The 13,780-nt window shown below is 41.6% G+C and overlaps 1 protein-coding gene across 1 annotated transcript; it reads left to right on the top strand.

Moving 5' to 3' along the window:
• Positions 1-10,187: 10,187 nt before the first annotated feature.
• KCNJ2 (potassium inwardly rectifying channel subfamily J member 2) lies at positions 10,188-12,294 on the top strand. The gene has a single exon (XM_070934736.1). It carries the CDS (start codon positions 10,265-10,267, stop codon positions 11,540-11,542), a length of 1,278 nt encoding a protein of 425 aa, XP_070790837.1. The 5' UTR covers positions 10,188-10,264; the 3' UTR covers positions 11,543-12,294.
• Positions 12,295-13,780: the final 1,486 nt, after the last annotated feature.

Below are 13,780 nucleotides of genomic sequence, written 5' to 3'. Positions count from 1 at the left end.
AAGTAAAATCTTTCATATTAATGTCAAAGAAAGATGAAGAAAAGTAAAAGTAAATTTACAACCATTCGTTTAGTGACCCTTCAAAATTATAGTGACACTAAAAAAAGTGTCTTATGACCAGTTTTCACACAGCAGTTACAACATCCCCATGATCATGTGATCAAAGTTGGGGTGCTTGGCAACTGTATTTATGACAGTTCTGAGGTCATGTGATCTCCATTTTTTAAACTTCCCAGTTGGCTTCTGACAAGTGAAAGTCAATGGGAATGACCTCATGATTCACTTAACAACTACACTGATTCGCTTGACAATTGTGGCAAAAAGATCGTAAAATGTCACTAAACAATTGCCCTGCTTAGCAACGGAAATTAGGGGTTCAATTGTGATTGTAAATTGAGGTCTTCCGGTGAGGAGGTGGAGAGGTTGGCTAGTTTTAAATTTCTGGGCATTTATATCTCCGAGGACCTCTCATGGACTATGCTTACAAACTTTTTGGACTGTTGCCTTCTGGCAGAAGATACAGAACAATTAAAACTTGGACCACACGTTTTCTGAATAGTTTTTATCCCAGAGCTATAATTGCACTCAACAATGAACTAAAGGGCCACCATCAGTGAGCTGTTGGATAGTATTACTTGGTCTGTTGTGTGGATGTTTGGGTGGTTTAGGGGTGGAGAATTGTGGTGGGTGGGTGGGTGTTTGGGGATTGTTATGTATGTTGGACCTAGTCTTTGGGTGTTAAGTGAATTTCGTTGTATGGGTATACTGTGTATACACGTACAATGACAATAAAGTTATTTATTTATTTATTATTTATTTAATGCTGCTGTTTTAAATTTAAAGGAAGAACAGCCCATTGGTGAGCTGAGGCAATTAAACTGTGATTCACAATCTCTGGTAATCTATGTGGACCATAGTTTGGAGAAGAAGGGACATCCTATTGGAATCTCCTTGCCCCAACACCACACACACATACACACATTGGTACTTCTTCTAAATTTTGTCCCTTCTGGAGGACTACAGGTCAATAAATGCTTATCCAAACTGAAAATCTGTCTGTAAAATGCTTTTAAAAGGAAGAAATCTATCCTTTGGTGCCAGAGGAGCCTATCCATCTCTCATCCAACCTAGCAGAGAAGATTAGGCTCCAACCCCCGTCTTCTTGCTTTGTATTTTTCTCTAGGCATAATAGGTTCGAACATATTATACACTAGCAGAAGTAGTCTTTCTGGTATTTGGAGTTCTCCCCTTCAGGACTGCTCTATTGATGGAAGACTCATTATCACTTTTTTTAAAAAAGATGGTTTTGCTTAATGATTTTCTTCCTCAGTTTAATTCTCAACACTTCCCAGAGGCTGTGACCAGTTAGTATGCTATCCAAAGCTTACTGAATGAACTCAATCCCTTAGGCTGAGCCACAAATTAATTATTTTAGCCCAACATGTTGTACATACAACACACCCAATTTTGACGTGTGTGTGTTTGGGGGGGGGGAGTGAGTGGGAAGACAGAATTATGAGATCAGTCAAGTACTTGGCTGCTATTCTTCTAAGTTTGGGAAACTTTTACTCACTTCCACTTCCTCCTGCCTGGAAAAAAAAGATACAAAGGGGAGACGCAATAGGCAGGGCCAAGGCAAGTGAGCCAATGGAGATAATTGGTACCATCATTTACTCAGCCTTCCTTGCCCAGAGAAAACAAAGCAGGAGGATTGAACGGATAATAAGCAAAAAGCCAGTGCTAATTGTACTGTTGTGAATTGACCAGCTCTTTCTGCAGACAGGCTGAAATGCATTCAATCAAGAGTTAGTAACAAGTTCCTTGGGCAGACTGGTCTGCTTAGAGAGCCTCAACACCTGCTTCTGCTCAGTCACTTAGTTTCTGAGCTATGCCGTCTACTGGGCTTCTTGTGGTAAAAACACAACAATCCACCTGAATTTTCTTTTGGGTAGTACAATAATGGAGCTTCTACACAATACTACAAATGCTGGCCTTTGGGTGAACTGCAGACAGCAACATGAGCACCTTCCTTGAAACAAGACGTGACTTCTTTCTATTCTCCTGCCTTCTCCTACCATACAGTGTGGAGAACTGGACACCAAGTTCACCAAACCACGTACAGACGGAAGAAGGGAACCTAGTTATTCTTGTCGTCTGCACGACCTGGGGGGCAGGTACACTGCTCAGGTTGTGCCCTGAAGCAGCATCACACTGTAGAAGTAATTCACTGAGAGAGGATGCCTATCCACTCTCTTATTTTTTGCATATGTCCATTCCTCTCCTGAGAAACATAATTCAAGGCTCTTTTTGTTTTGGAGGAAGGATGGAGTTCCCTTCCCTTAACTTTTTCCCTTCTGCTGGAAGAAGAGAAGGACAAATGGCCGTTTATCCTTTTTTTTTTCTTTTCATCCTTTCAAGTTAAAAGGAGCAACTTTAAATCCCCTCCCCAAGCCTTAGATATTTAGAATCACAGGTAATTTTGCCCTCAGTTTTATTACCCCTTATAATATGCAATCAAATCAAATCAAATCAAATCAAATCAAATCAAATCAAATCAAATCAAATCAAATCAAATCAAATATATATATACACACACACACAACATTTCCCAAGCAATGCCCTCTTTGCTTGCTTCAACCATCTCTCCTTCCACCTATATTATTGTCCTTCAGCCCCGCCTTCCCCCCTAGACTAGGAAAGCCCCAGATATGCTTCGTCCTCCAGGAATCAAAACGAACCCAGGAGCCCCGGGATTTTGGAAGAGCTTTCAGCAGGGCCGGCACCGAATTCCGCAAGAAAAAGGAGGCGGATTAAGTTGCTCCCCATGCTGCCTCTCGATTGGTCCTTGAGGCAGAGTGGAGGAATGAATAGACCAATAGGCACCATAAGTAGAGGTGCCGAGCCGGGAGGCAGTAGAAGCCGCTGTCTCGGAGTTGGGTGATTCGTGAATTTTTGGGGGCAGTCTCTCTCCCCCCCTCCCTCACCGCTCGAGAGATTATTTAGACACTCACTGATTTAGCTGGCAGGGAGGTGTGTTTTTTAGCAGCAGCCACTGGTTTAAAGGCAGACGCGTGTGACCTGTGGTACTGTACACAAACACTGATTTAAGCGGCGGAGAGTTGTGATTTCATACAGCAAACGCTGATTTGTGTGGCAGAGACTTTTAATTGGCGAACGGCTGCGTCAGGCCCAGATAACGTTGATGAGAACGGTGATTATTTCTACTCTTGACTCAATCACGGAGAATCTGCGATCGTTACAAGTCGACACCTATTTGATAGCTCGTAATCAGTCGTAATCAACTTAAAAGACCCCCGCCCATTCATAATTTTCACGGCGGCAAAAAGAGCGTAGATAATTTTCTTGCCCACAAGCTGCCAAAAGCAAACCCCGCTCGAGTTTTTTTAATAGTCGAAATCTGCCAAATCTTTGATCTCCCACAATATACTTCTTCCAGCTTTTTCTGCTCCGTTTTCAACATCTCCAGATTATTGCTTCCCATAAGATCTTTTTTTTTTTTTTTGGCCGATCAGCTTTTCACACTTTCTCAATCTCCCCTTCTTTAGAAGGCTTAACCTCCCCCCCCTTTCCCCAAACTCTCTTCCTAATTGGATCCATGCCTTTCTTCCGGTTCACCACCTCATCTTGCCACCCCATGCTTAATACAGGTCCTAAACCTTTTTTTTTTTTTTACAAGTTCAATTTCAACAGGATGCTACCTTTTCCTCTAACGTTGCATTTACTCGGCCGTAGTCTGCACCTGCTAACTTCTTGTAGAAGCTTCTTTTACGGGTCTAGGCACAAACTCCCCGCAGGGTCAACCTGTGGGATCCCCGGCAGGCCTCTTTTTCAAAGACCGGATCTCAGCACAAACTCTTCTTCCCACCACGTCTGCCTCATCTCAATCCCTCGTTAATTCCTCTCCTCCGTTCTTTGGGTTGTACAATTGGGCGACCCCCTCCGTCCAGTTTCGCTGAGTGGAGCTCCCTCCCGTCCACGGAGGATCGGTGGCTGAATAAACCAAGCCTACATTGTTGTTGTTGTTTTCTCCTACCGCTGCCTACTCCAAACAATTGTCTATTTCTTCTCTTGATGCTGGTCCTCCGCCTCCCCCACCCCCGCCCCATCAGAGCCACATTTCCTTCCCGCAACGCGGCGGGATCTCCGCAGCTAAGCAGTACCCGCGGCCAGCCTTCCTTCCCCTCTCCTCACGTTTCCCGCCATCTGCTTCGCAAAATCCGTCCCAAGGTAAGGCATCGCAGGATTTCAAGCCTCAGAAATATTGGGGACAAGACGGATCCTGTTCCCGGGGGGAGGGGGGGCAAGCTATTCGTTTTTTTCGCCACCCCCCTCCTTTTCCGCACTGCACCCGGCCGCCTAGATAAACCGTGCCTCGTTCGTATATTTTTGCGTTCTGCAGAGTTGCCGCAGGTCCCCGCGGAGAGTTCGGCGCAACTGAAGGAAGCTGACAGCTGCCCAGAGTTTAAAAATTTCACTTTTTCCCTTTTTCCCACCGTCGTCCCTCCGCCCCGTCCCTCCCCGCTCGCTCGGCTCCATCCCTCTCGCTTTCCTCGGCAAGACTCCCTCGGCGGAGTCGCTACAAGTCAGCCTCAGGCTCTGCAAGCCAGCCCCGCGATTCTCATTGGTTTGGTTTCAAGAGGTGGAGACACATGAGCCGGTATTAAAAATCACATGGGTCCTTCAGGCAGTAGCTTATTCAGTTGTTTCATTTGCAAGGGGTGCAGCTGTTAGCAGCGGACCTTCGGCATGCTTGTCTGGATCTTACGCTCTTGTTCATAATAGTCATTCATTGCGTAGCTTAAAACTCACCCGCAGGTAAGGAAGAGATTCTTTTTTTTCCGGAGAACATCTTAAATGTCTTTTTCCTAAAGGAGAAAGAAGCAGAGGCTGGAAAGCCGGGCAAATACTTTGGGACTGTGGATACTCGATGCAGAATTCCAATCCCACTATAATATTTCTGAGTGTCGGGGGTGGGGAAAAAAAACCCACCCAAAACAGTTTCTGATTGAATAGAAGCGGAGCGATTTTTCTCTTCCTAAACTCCTCCTTTGGCGGCTGCTTGCAATTCTCCTTTGGATAGTTGGCGAAGTAGTTCCAGGTACTTTCTCGTTCATAATCGCGGCGATTTATGCTCTTAGGTTTCACTGCACGAAGCTGACTTTGCAGTGCTTGCTCTGCATAGAAGTTAGCAAAGAAAGCTGCTAGTTGCTCTCTTATTTTTTGCTGTTTCCTTTTTTTTTTTTTGCCCGGGATTACAAAAATAAAAAAAATGCTGTGACTCAGGAAAAGATCATAGCATCTAAGCCCTTAGGTTTGCCCAGTGCTCTCTTATCTTTCACAACAACCCAAAATACCACATGTTGACTGTTCTTGTTCAGCATGCACCAAAACCTTGAGTGGATTTTTCCCTTCCCCCCCCTTTTTTTTTTGAGAAGAAGAAAGAGGAAGAGAAGAGAGGGAGAGAGAGATGGATGTTGTTATAGGTGCCAAGAACTGGAAGCAAAAAAAAAAAATGGTGAGAGTTTTACAGCTCAGGAGAGATTGCATCACATTAACTTGATTCATCAGAATTTTTTTTCTTCATTGAGATTAAATAATTTTCGTTATGGTATAAAGCCTGTTACAGATTTTGCCATCTGAAAATAGTTTATTCTTGGAACGTTGAGTTGGGATCAGCTGCTTCAAGCTTTAAGGACTACTGTGAGCAATTCAAACCTCGTCTTATCATGCTCTTCTCAGCTCGGGTATATTTCTGCTTTCCGGATTGTGCTGGGTCAGCCTCTCTCCTAGGCATATGTGTATACAGCTGCAGCATATATGCTATACCGTATTCAGTCCTTTTTCTACATTTCCATCTTACAAAAAGTGGCTTATCAGTGACGCCTGTCATTTGTAATTACATCGTCATCTTCATTTTATACAAACAAGCTGGCTAGGTGCGTTGCCAGCATTGCTGGCACTTTTGTTTTTAAAATGCTTTGATTATGTCATTAGGAGAGAGGGAAAAAAAACATAGAATGGAGATGGGATGAAGAGACAGCGAGTACTGGGAGACTGCAAAGAGTCTGGCAGACTTAGAAGAAAAGAGCATTGATGTGAATTCTCTGTTCAGAGTCATTCTGTTTACTCAAAGGCACAAGCAAGGAGCAGTTAGCTTCACTTAGCAACATGTGCCTTGAACAGCCTCAGTAGAGGTGTATGCTGGCAACTGGGAAATAACTGCTATATGCTCATTAACTATTTCTCCCTCCCTGGTCCTTTTAGCAACTAAAATCTCTCACCAGCCTCTCTGTGCTGTGTTTTTGCTCCAAAGCTTCTATGTAGGTGCAGTTGATTTAGATTCAGAACCTATCAGCTGAACCTCATTTTCTTGATGCTGTCCAACTGTCAACATCTACTTCCAAAGTCTGAACTGGGGTGGGGGGTGGGGTGGGGTGGGGGGAGTTGGGTTAAACAAAAGATTCCCTTTCCTTTTCTAAAGCTGCAGAAGGGCTTAAGAAAAGGCACTGAGCTGATCCATGAAACTAATCCCAGACATTTTTAAAAAAAAAAAATTATTGGGATGCAAAAGAATCCGCTCTACGGTATAGTTCTGTAGCATGTAGACTCACAATTCAGTTGGTGTTTTCTCCAGGTGGAGTGTGGGATGTCTGCTGGTGGGCAAGAGAAAAGAGAGACAGGTGGGCTCGAGGGACACACACGCTTTCTGATGACATGTGTCTTAGTAAATATTTGCAGCTATATGAGGAAAACGCACTGTCAAGCATAATGCTTGATACCCTATTTTGGATAACAGGGCTCATGTGGCTACATCGTTGAATGGATTGTGCATCTGTGATAGAAGAGAAAGGGAAAGAAATGTTTCTGCAGCTAAGAAATGATCATTCTGTTGTTAGAAACGGTTTCCTATAAAGCACCTTGCAGAGCATTTTTTGCCAAAATTTATACCCATTTTGTGCATTTGGAGGAGGACTGCTACACATGACATTGAAGGACTTTGCTTTGTATATATGTGGTGTATGTGCAAAAAATGTATCTTCTAAATATTTCCAGAGCCTGATTCTGCCTGGATTGGTATTAGAAGCCAAATTCCTAATATGCTGCTCTCATCCTTATCTGGAGATTGAGTGTAATTGTTAACCTCTGACCCCATGCCTTTTTCTTGCTTCTTAAAGGAATGTAAATTATGGAAAAATAGCCAAGACTGTAATAAACTGAGTGTGATGTGCCAACCCTTTATTTTCCAAAATTTTAGATGAGGTCTCAGAGCATCATAGAGAGTTATAGTCCAGTTTTTTTTCCTTGAAGGGTCACTTTATCTGACCTGTGTGGAGGCTTTGCTTCCAAATATGTAGCACTGATGGTGATTTGAATTTGAATTTGAACAAATGCCCACAAATCAATTTTGGCTTTGTAAAATCTTATTCTGTATAGACATCCTATGACCCATGCAAAAAAAATTTCCCTTTAAATCCAAGGATACTTCTGTCTCACATCTCTTTCTCTCTCTCTGTTTTACAACCTGAGAACTAATGTGTGTTTGAGAAACCGTGGGTTTTTGGAAGTTACCAGAACAGAACGTAGCAAAAAGCTTGCAGATGACAAATTTCAGAAAGTTACTAATCAAAAACCAAGATAGAATTCTGCTTATCCCTCTGCTTTATATTTTCTTCATTCATCTATTTAGAAAGAAATATCTCTAAAGTACATAATATATGCAGGGGGAATCCAGAAAATTAGGCAAAAGTTTGTATAACGTACAAATTGTACAATATGATTAGATGGTCGTAATATCTAAGAATATTCCCTTGTTAACATTCTAGATTACTAAAACGTATGGCATAATCTGATACTATGGCACACAAATTCTTACTCTGTAATTTATTTGATATCCTGCCTTTCCTCGGGAGCTCAAGGCAGCTTACATGAAGATCTCCTTTCATTTCATCTCCACAGCAACTCTTTGGAATAGATTGGGCTGAGAGAAAGTCACTGGCTCAAGGTCATCCAATAAATGTTCACAATGAACTTAGATTTGAACTTGTCTCTTCCCAGTTGTAGTACAACACTTTAACCACTATTCCACATTGGAAAAGCTTTGATATTTCACTTAAATCAGTGATTTTTTTTCTTCTTCTTCTTCATTTAAGTCTCTGTGTGGGATTTCATACTGTTCCTTTTTAAGGTACTGCATTATGAAGGTGCCGTCTGTATAACTATAGAAAAGGGGCTCTGAATAAGAGGTTGCCGTAAAAAATAAAAACAATCAATGCAGCACTACTAATGCATTGTCACCTACTGAATTTTTAAATCTTTGGATTTTTATGGAAAATGTGAAATGGATGTATTTCACTAAGGAAGAAAACCGAAGGTTTGCTGTGGTTTCAGTATTTAGAAAGCTACAGTCCCATATGCTGGAAATAGTCTACTTCTAAGTAAGCCTGCATGGGACTCCTGATATACCCAGAGGGCATTTTCTTCTGATTAACCATGCTTAAAATTATGACTTTTCTGTTTGCAACATGCGATGCCAAGGACACCCACCCACTATTAAGCAAACTTGAAAACAATGAAACTTTACTTTTGAATATAATACATTCAATACAGGTAGTCCTTGAGTTGCGACGGTAATGCTTACAGTCGTAAATCATGATAGTTGTAAAATGGATTGTGACCAGACCCATTCTTACTACTTTTTAATGGTGGTCATTAAGCAACTGGTCATAAATTGAGGACTACCAGTATATGCATGTATGTAGGAGTACTGTTCAGCTAGCTGAACATGATTTGCCAGTCATTTTCGGGGAGGCGGGGGAACCATAGCTCTTTTGCTCTTCAGGTTCAAGAACACACACTTGTCTTGTAAAATTCTGTTCTGGTTGACGGATATTTTAACAGCATTCCTTGGGAAGAGTTAAAGGCATAAGTCATCAAAGAAGACTTAAATGAAGAAGCAGGTTTTTAAATATGCAGGCAATGTGATGCAGATTAGCTGCTAATTGGTTGTATTTTGTGGCTTGGATTAGAATTTGGATCCCAGTCAGGGTCCTTAATTGTTGTATGTCACTAATAAGGCAAAATCAGGGCTATTCTTTATCTTGGTCATTAAATGCTTTGCATCTCTTAATCCCAATATTTTTTTTATCTATCTATCTATCCATCCATTTTTGCGTGGACAGCAAAGGATACATGCTTATTCAGTTATACCCATTGTCTTAAAAATGCAAGTCATTAAAATATATAACCTTCCCTTCATAAAGTTATTCTTGGGTCTTGTTCAGGTTTCCATTAAATATTTACTGCATTTCCAATACATTTTGTAGTTTTCATTCCATTAAAATAGCTACCATAAAACTACTTTGCTTTCACAATCAAAATAAAGTTTCATGAAAATAATAAAAATAATATTCAGTTATTGCTTTCTAATACTTTTTAATAAAAAGCTTTCAAAGGGAAATCAGACCTGTTGAAAATGGTTTAAAACAAGAAACTAAGAGTTTTCTATTCCAAAATCTCAGTGTTGTGTGAAAGCAGAAAACTTGGCATGGGATATGGGTTACAGTGTAATATTTGGTCTTTAAAAAAGAATTCCCTTTGATATCACTTGAAAGGTTTCTAGCAGTCTTAAGCCAGATCTGACAAGCTGAACCTCCAATGCCAAAATGCTATCAGAATAATCTCGTTGCCGAATGATTTCAAAAGGCTTGCTGTCTTGTTTTGCAAACAGGAATTAGATGGCATCTCTAACACCTTCTGAGACATATACAATTTTAGAATAATATCATTATGGTACTTTTAAACATTCGATCTGTGTATGTTGCAAGGACATAGATGCTATACTCAGGATATTTGATGTTGATTTTCTTTTCAGGAGAGTTTGATTCTACAGCTATGCTAAGTTACCACTGAATAAATTATGTGTTCCTTGACTAAACAAAATTGAGCATGCCAGGAATAAAAAAAGAGGTGGGGGGGGGAGAGAAAGAGAGATAAGTTTCTAGCATTTGCTGATTCTTTTTTCCCTCTTATTACAGGTCATGTCTCTTCCTGGTAGATGATTAGTCGTGAATATCAGAAGGTTCTCCTTGGCATAGTCACGGATTGACGGAGGCACCAGCTTCTCCCTCATTTTTTTTTCATCTGAGTGTGTTCACAAGAACATTTAAAACTGTTTCTCCAAAGAGTTCTGCAGAAACTCAGACTGTTTTCTAAAGCAGAAGCACCAGAGTCCACGTCGGAAGCGATGGGCAGCGTGCGAACCAACCGCTACAGCATCGTTTCCTCGGAAGAGGATGGTATGAAGCTGGCAACTATGGCAGTGGCCAACGGTTTTGGGAATGGGAAGAGCAAAGTACACACCAGGCAACAATGCAGGAGCCGGTTTGTCAAGAAGGATGGCCATTGCAACGTCCAGTTCATTAACGTGGGTGAAAAAGGTCAGCGATATCTAGCAGACATTTTTACCACCTGCGTCGACATCCGCTGGAGATGGATGTTGCTTATCTTCTGTCTGGCTTTCATCCTCTCCTGGCTCTTCTTTGGTTGTGTATTTTGGTTGATTGCCTTATTGCATGGGGACCTAGAGGAAACGGACAAACCTTGTGTGTCCGAGGTGCGCAGCTTTACCGCAGCCTTTCTGTTCTCCATTGAAACGCAGACCACTATCGGCTATGGCTTCAGGTGTGTCACAGATGAGTGCCCTATTGCAGTCTTCATGGTGGTTTTCCAGTCAATAGTTGGCTGCATCATTGATGCCTTCATCATTGGCGCTGTCATGGCTAAGATGGCGAAACCCAAAAAGAGAAATGAAACTCTCATCTTCAGTCACAATGCTGTGGTAGCCATGAGAGACGGAAAACTGTGCTTGATGTGGAGGGTTGGCAATCTGCGTAAAAGCCACTTGGTGGAGGCACATGTGAGAGCCCAGCTCCTCAAATCCCGGATCACCACCGAAGGAGAATACATCCCTCTGGATCAAATAGACATCAACGTTGGGTTTGACAGCGGGATAGACCGTATATTTTTGGTCTCGCCCATTACAATTGTCCACGAAATAGACGAAGAGAGCCCTTTATATGACTTAAGCAAGCAAGATATGGACAATGCAGACTTTGAAATTGTAGTGATATTGGAAGGCATGGTGGAAGCCACAGCTATGACCACTCAGTGCCGTAGCTCATATCTATCAAATGAAATCCTGTGGGGCCATCGCTACGAGCCGGTCCTGTTTGAAGAAAAGAACTACTACAAAGTGGATTACTCCAGGTTCCACAAAACATACGAAGTGCCGAACACGCCCCTTTGCAGTGCCAGAGACTTAGCCGAGAAAAAATATATCCTCTCGAATGCAAATTCGTTTTGCTATGAGAATGAAGTTGCCCTTGCGGGCAAAGAGGAAGAAGACAGTGACAATGGGGTGCCTGAGAGCACGAGTACAGACACTCATCCAGAGATGGACCATCTTAGCCAAGCAGGGGTGCCCCTAGAACCAAGACCTTTAAGGCGAGAGTCTGAAATATGACTGGGGTGGGGGAGAATACTTTCTGCAATGTTTAAAATGTATCTCACCATAACGGGCACGCTGCATTGAGAAGTGGCTGCAAACAGGTTTTCAGCTGATGGTACTGTTGGACACAGATGGGCAAGCAGCCCTAAGGAGTCAAAACCTGAGCTGGTTTTCAAGTGCTGTCTTCAGAGTAGGTACAGCAAGGCGTGAACTTGGAACCTGAAGCACTATGTCTATTAATTGCTAAAAGGCACATATGTTGTAGAATAAATTATGTATATATTTTTTTACAAAACTTGAACTTGCAGGCAAGCTTTGGTTGAGCTCTATTGTTCGTTATCCATTGTTTTTCCTCCCCAAATGCTTCTCCCTTGGGAACAAGAACACTTTTAATGGCATAGCCAGGGCAAGAGTTTGCCTTGTGTGGTTTTTTTTTTTCCTTTTAAAAATTGCTGCTAACTACTTGAACACAAACTGTAATTATTTTTGTCGCAGTTTAATACTTGTTTCCTTTTCTATATATATATATATATGTATCCTTTCAAACAAACAAAAAAAAAAAGAGGGGACTCCCCTCCAGTCTTGAATTTGTTTATTTTAAAGCTCTGTCCATCAATCAAGTGACTGGCGAACTGGGAAATCTGTCTGTTGAGGCCAGTAGCTCAGTACCTAGAATCAATTTGTCTCCCTGACTATCCAGTTACAGGAAAATTCTTATGTAACACAAGGTCATGTAGTAGCCTATAGCAAGCTTTTTTTTTTTTTAAATAGTGCTTGGAAATGGCATGAGATTCATTTCACCCAATATATGTTTCGATTTCCAAACTACCTAAGTGAATACCAAAGAAAAAAGATGCACACTTTTGCACAGTGGACTTTTTATTTAAATACAACAGGCTGCTTTCGGACTATTTTTCATCCCCTTCAGGTCCTTCATGTGTGTATTTTTTTTTTTTTTACTGCACCTTATTCCAAAAGTCAAGTTTAGAGTACAATTAACAGTCTTTTTTTTTTTTTTTGGCTCCATTGCCCTGGTTTAGGGAAACTACCACCATCAAGAGTTGCTTGATTGTGACAGGTAACAAATCTAGATATAGGTAGTAGATAGATAAGCTTCCAATTTTTTTTTTTAAGGAAAAGAAAAAAAAAGTTGAGTCAAGGGAAGCAAACACCTGTTCTTTCCTGTTTGTTAAACACCAGAAAACTGTGGCATAAAATTGAAGGTTAAGCCATGCATACATTCCAAAGTAAGGTCTAGGATGTAAGCCTATAAGAGAAGCAGACTGGCATTTAGGGGAAATGAACCATTACATGTAACCAAGGGTAGGGTTATGCTCTGCCTAAATTACATTTGTTAGAGATCGGCAAAGCGTTTGTTCAGCCATGTAGGTTAGGGTAAGTACTGGGAGCACAGTTGCCACAGGGTCTCGGGAGAGAAGAAACTGGCATGGAGTAATCTGATGCAAGGTTCGCCGTGCAGTGGTTTTGTGTGTTTTTTGGCATAACTTCCCCTTACCAGAATAGGAGAACAGAAAATGACTGTGTGCTGTTATGCTCTGCTCAAGGGAACATTTGTTTGAAGTGAACAATACTGTAAAAGATTTCCCCTCGTTTTGGGGTTTAATGAGTGATACGTCTTAGGGTGATCAGTGGGTGCAGTAGCTCTACCAAAGCCTTTGAACCATGACTTTCATGGTATTTTTGGGTCCCTGGCCAAGAATGCTGTAACACTTATCTGTGCCTCTAAGATCAAGTGTACCCATTTAGCTGCCCCCTTAGAGTCTTCTCCAAAGGCCGAGAAGAAGGGTGTCACGAAAGGATCACACTCCAGATTCTTTTACAGTATTGAATCTCACTGTATGCCATTAAAAATAGCTTGTTCTGAGTCTTGTACTGTTGACTAAAACAGAGCTTCAGCAAGGTTTGGGTATCCCGATTGCTCTGTCTGGAGATGGTGGCGTTTTCCCAGAGAGGATGGAATTTAAGCAGAGTATAGATGGATTTGAAGCTCGAGAAATTGTTAACTGTAGACAGTTTTTTGTTTGGTTTTTGCTCTTCCTCTTTATCCAAATATTGTTTCTATACTATAGACTGAGGCTAACTCTTAAGAAAACAACCACGCTCTATGGAGAGAGTTAAATCCGCATGGCAACCTGACTGGAGCCCAGTCAGGGAAATAAATGCAAAGCAGTTGAAGGTGATTTGTGCTGCTATCGTGATATATATTTTTGCAAAGGAAAATAAAGTGCAAAC

This window comes from Pituophis catenifer, unplaced genomic scaffold (assembly GCF_029215685.1).
Source record: "Pituophis catenifer annectens isolate HBS135680 unplaced genomic scaffold, rPitCat1.0.hap2 SCAF_2, whole genome shotgun sequence".
NCBI lineage: Eukaryota > Metazoa > Chordata > Lepidosauria > Squamata > Colubridae > Pituophis > Pituophis catenifer.
Note: the sequence above shows the minus strand (reverse complement) of the source record. Positions and strands in the feature narration are given on the sequence as shown.

What these genes read in the sequence shown, in the direction of transcription:
- KCNJ2 (XM_070934736.1), top strand. Translation starts at nt 10,265, where the DNA reads ATGGGCAGCGTGCGAACCAACCGCTACAGCATCGTTTCCTCGGAAGAG.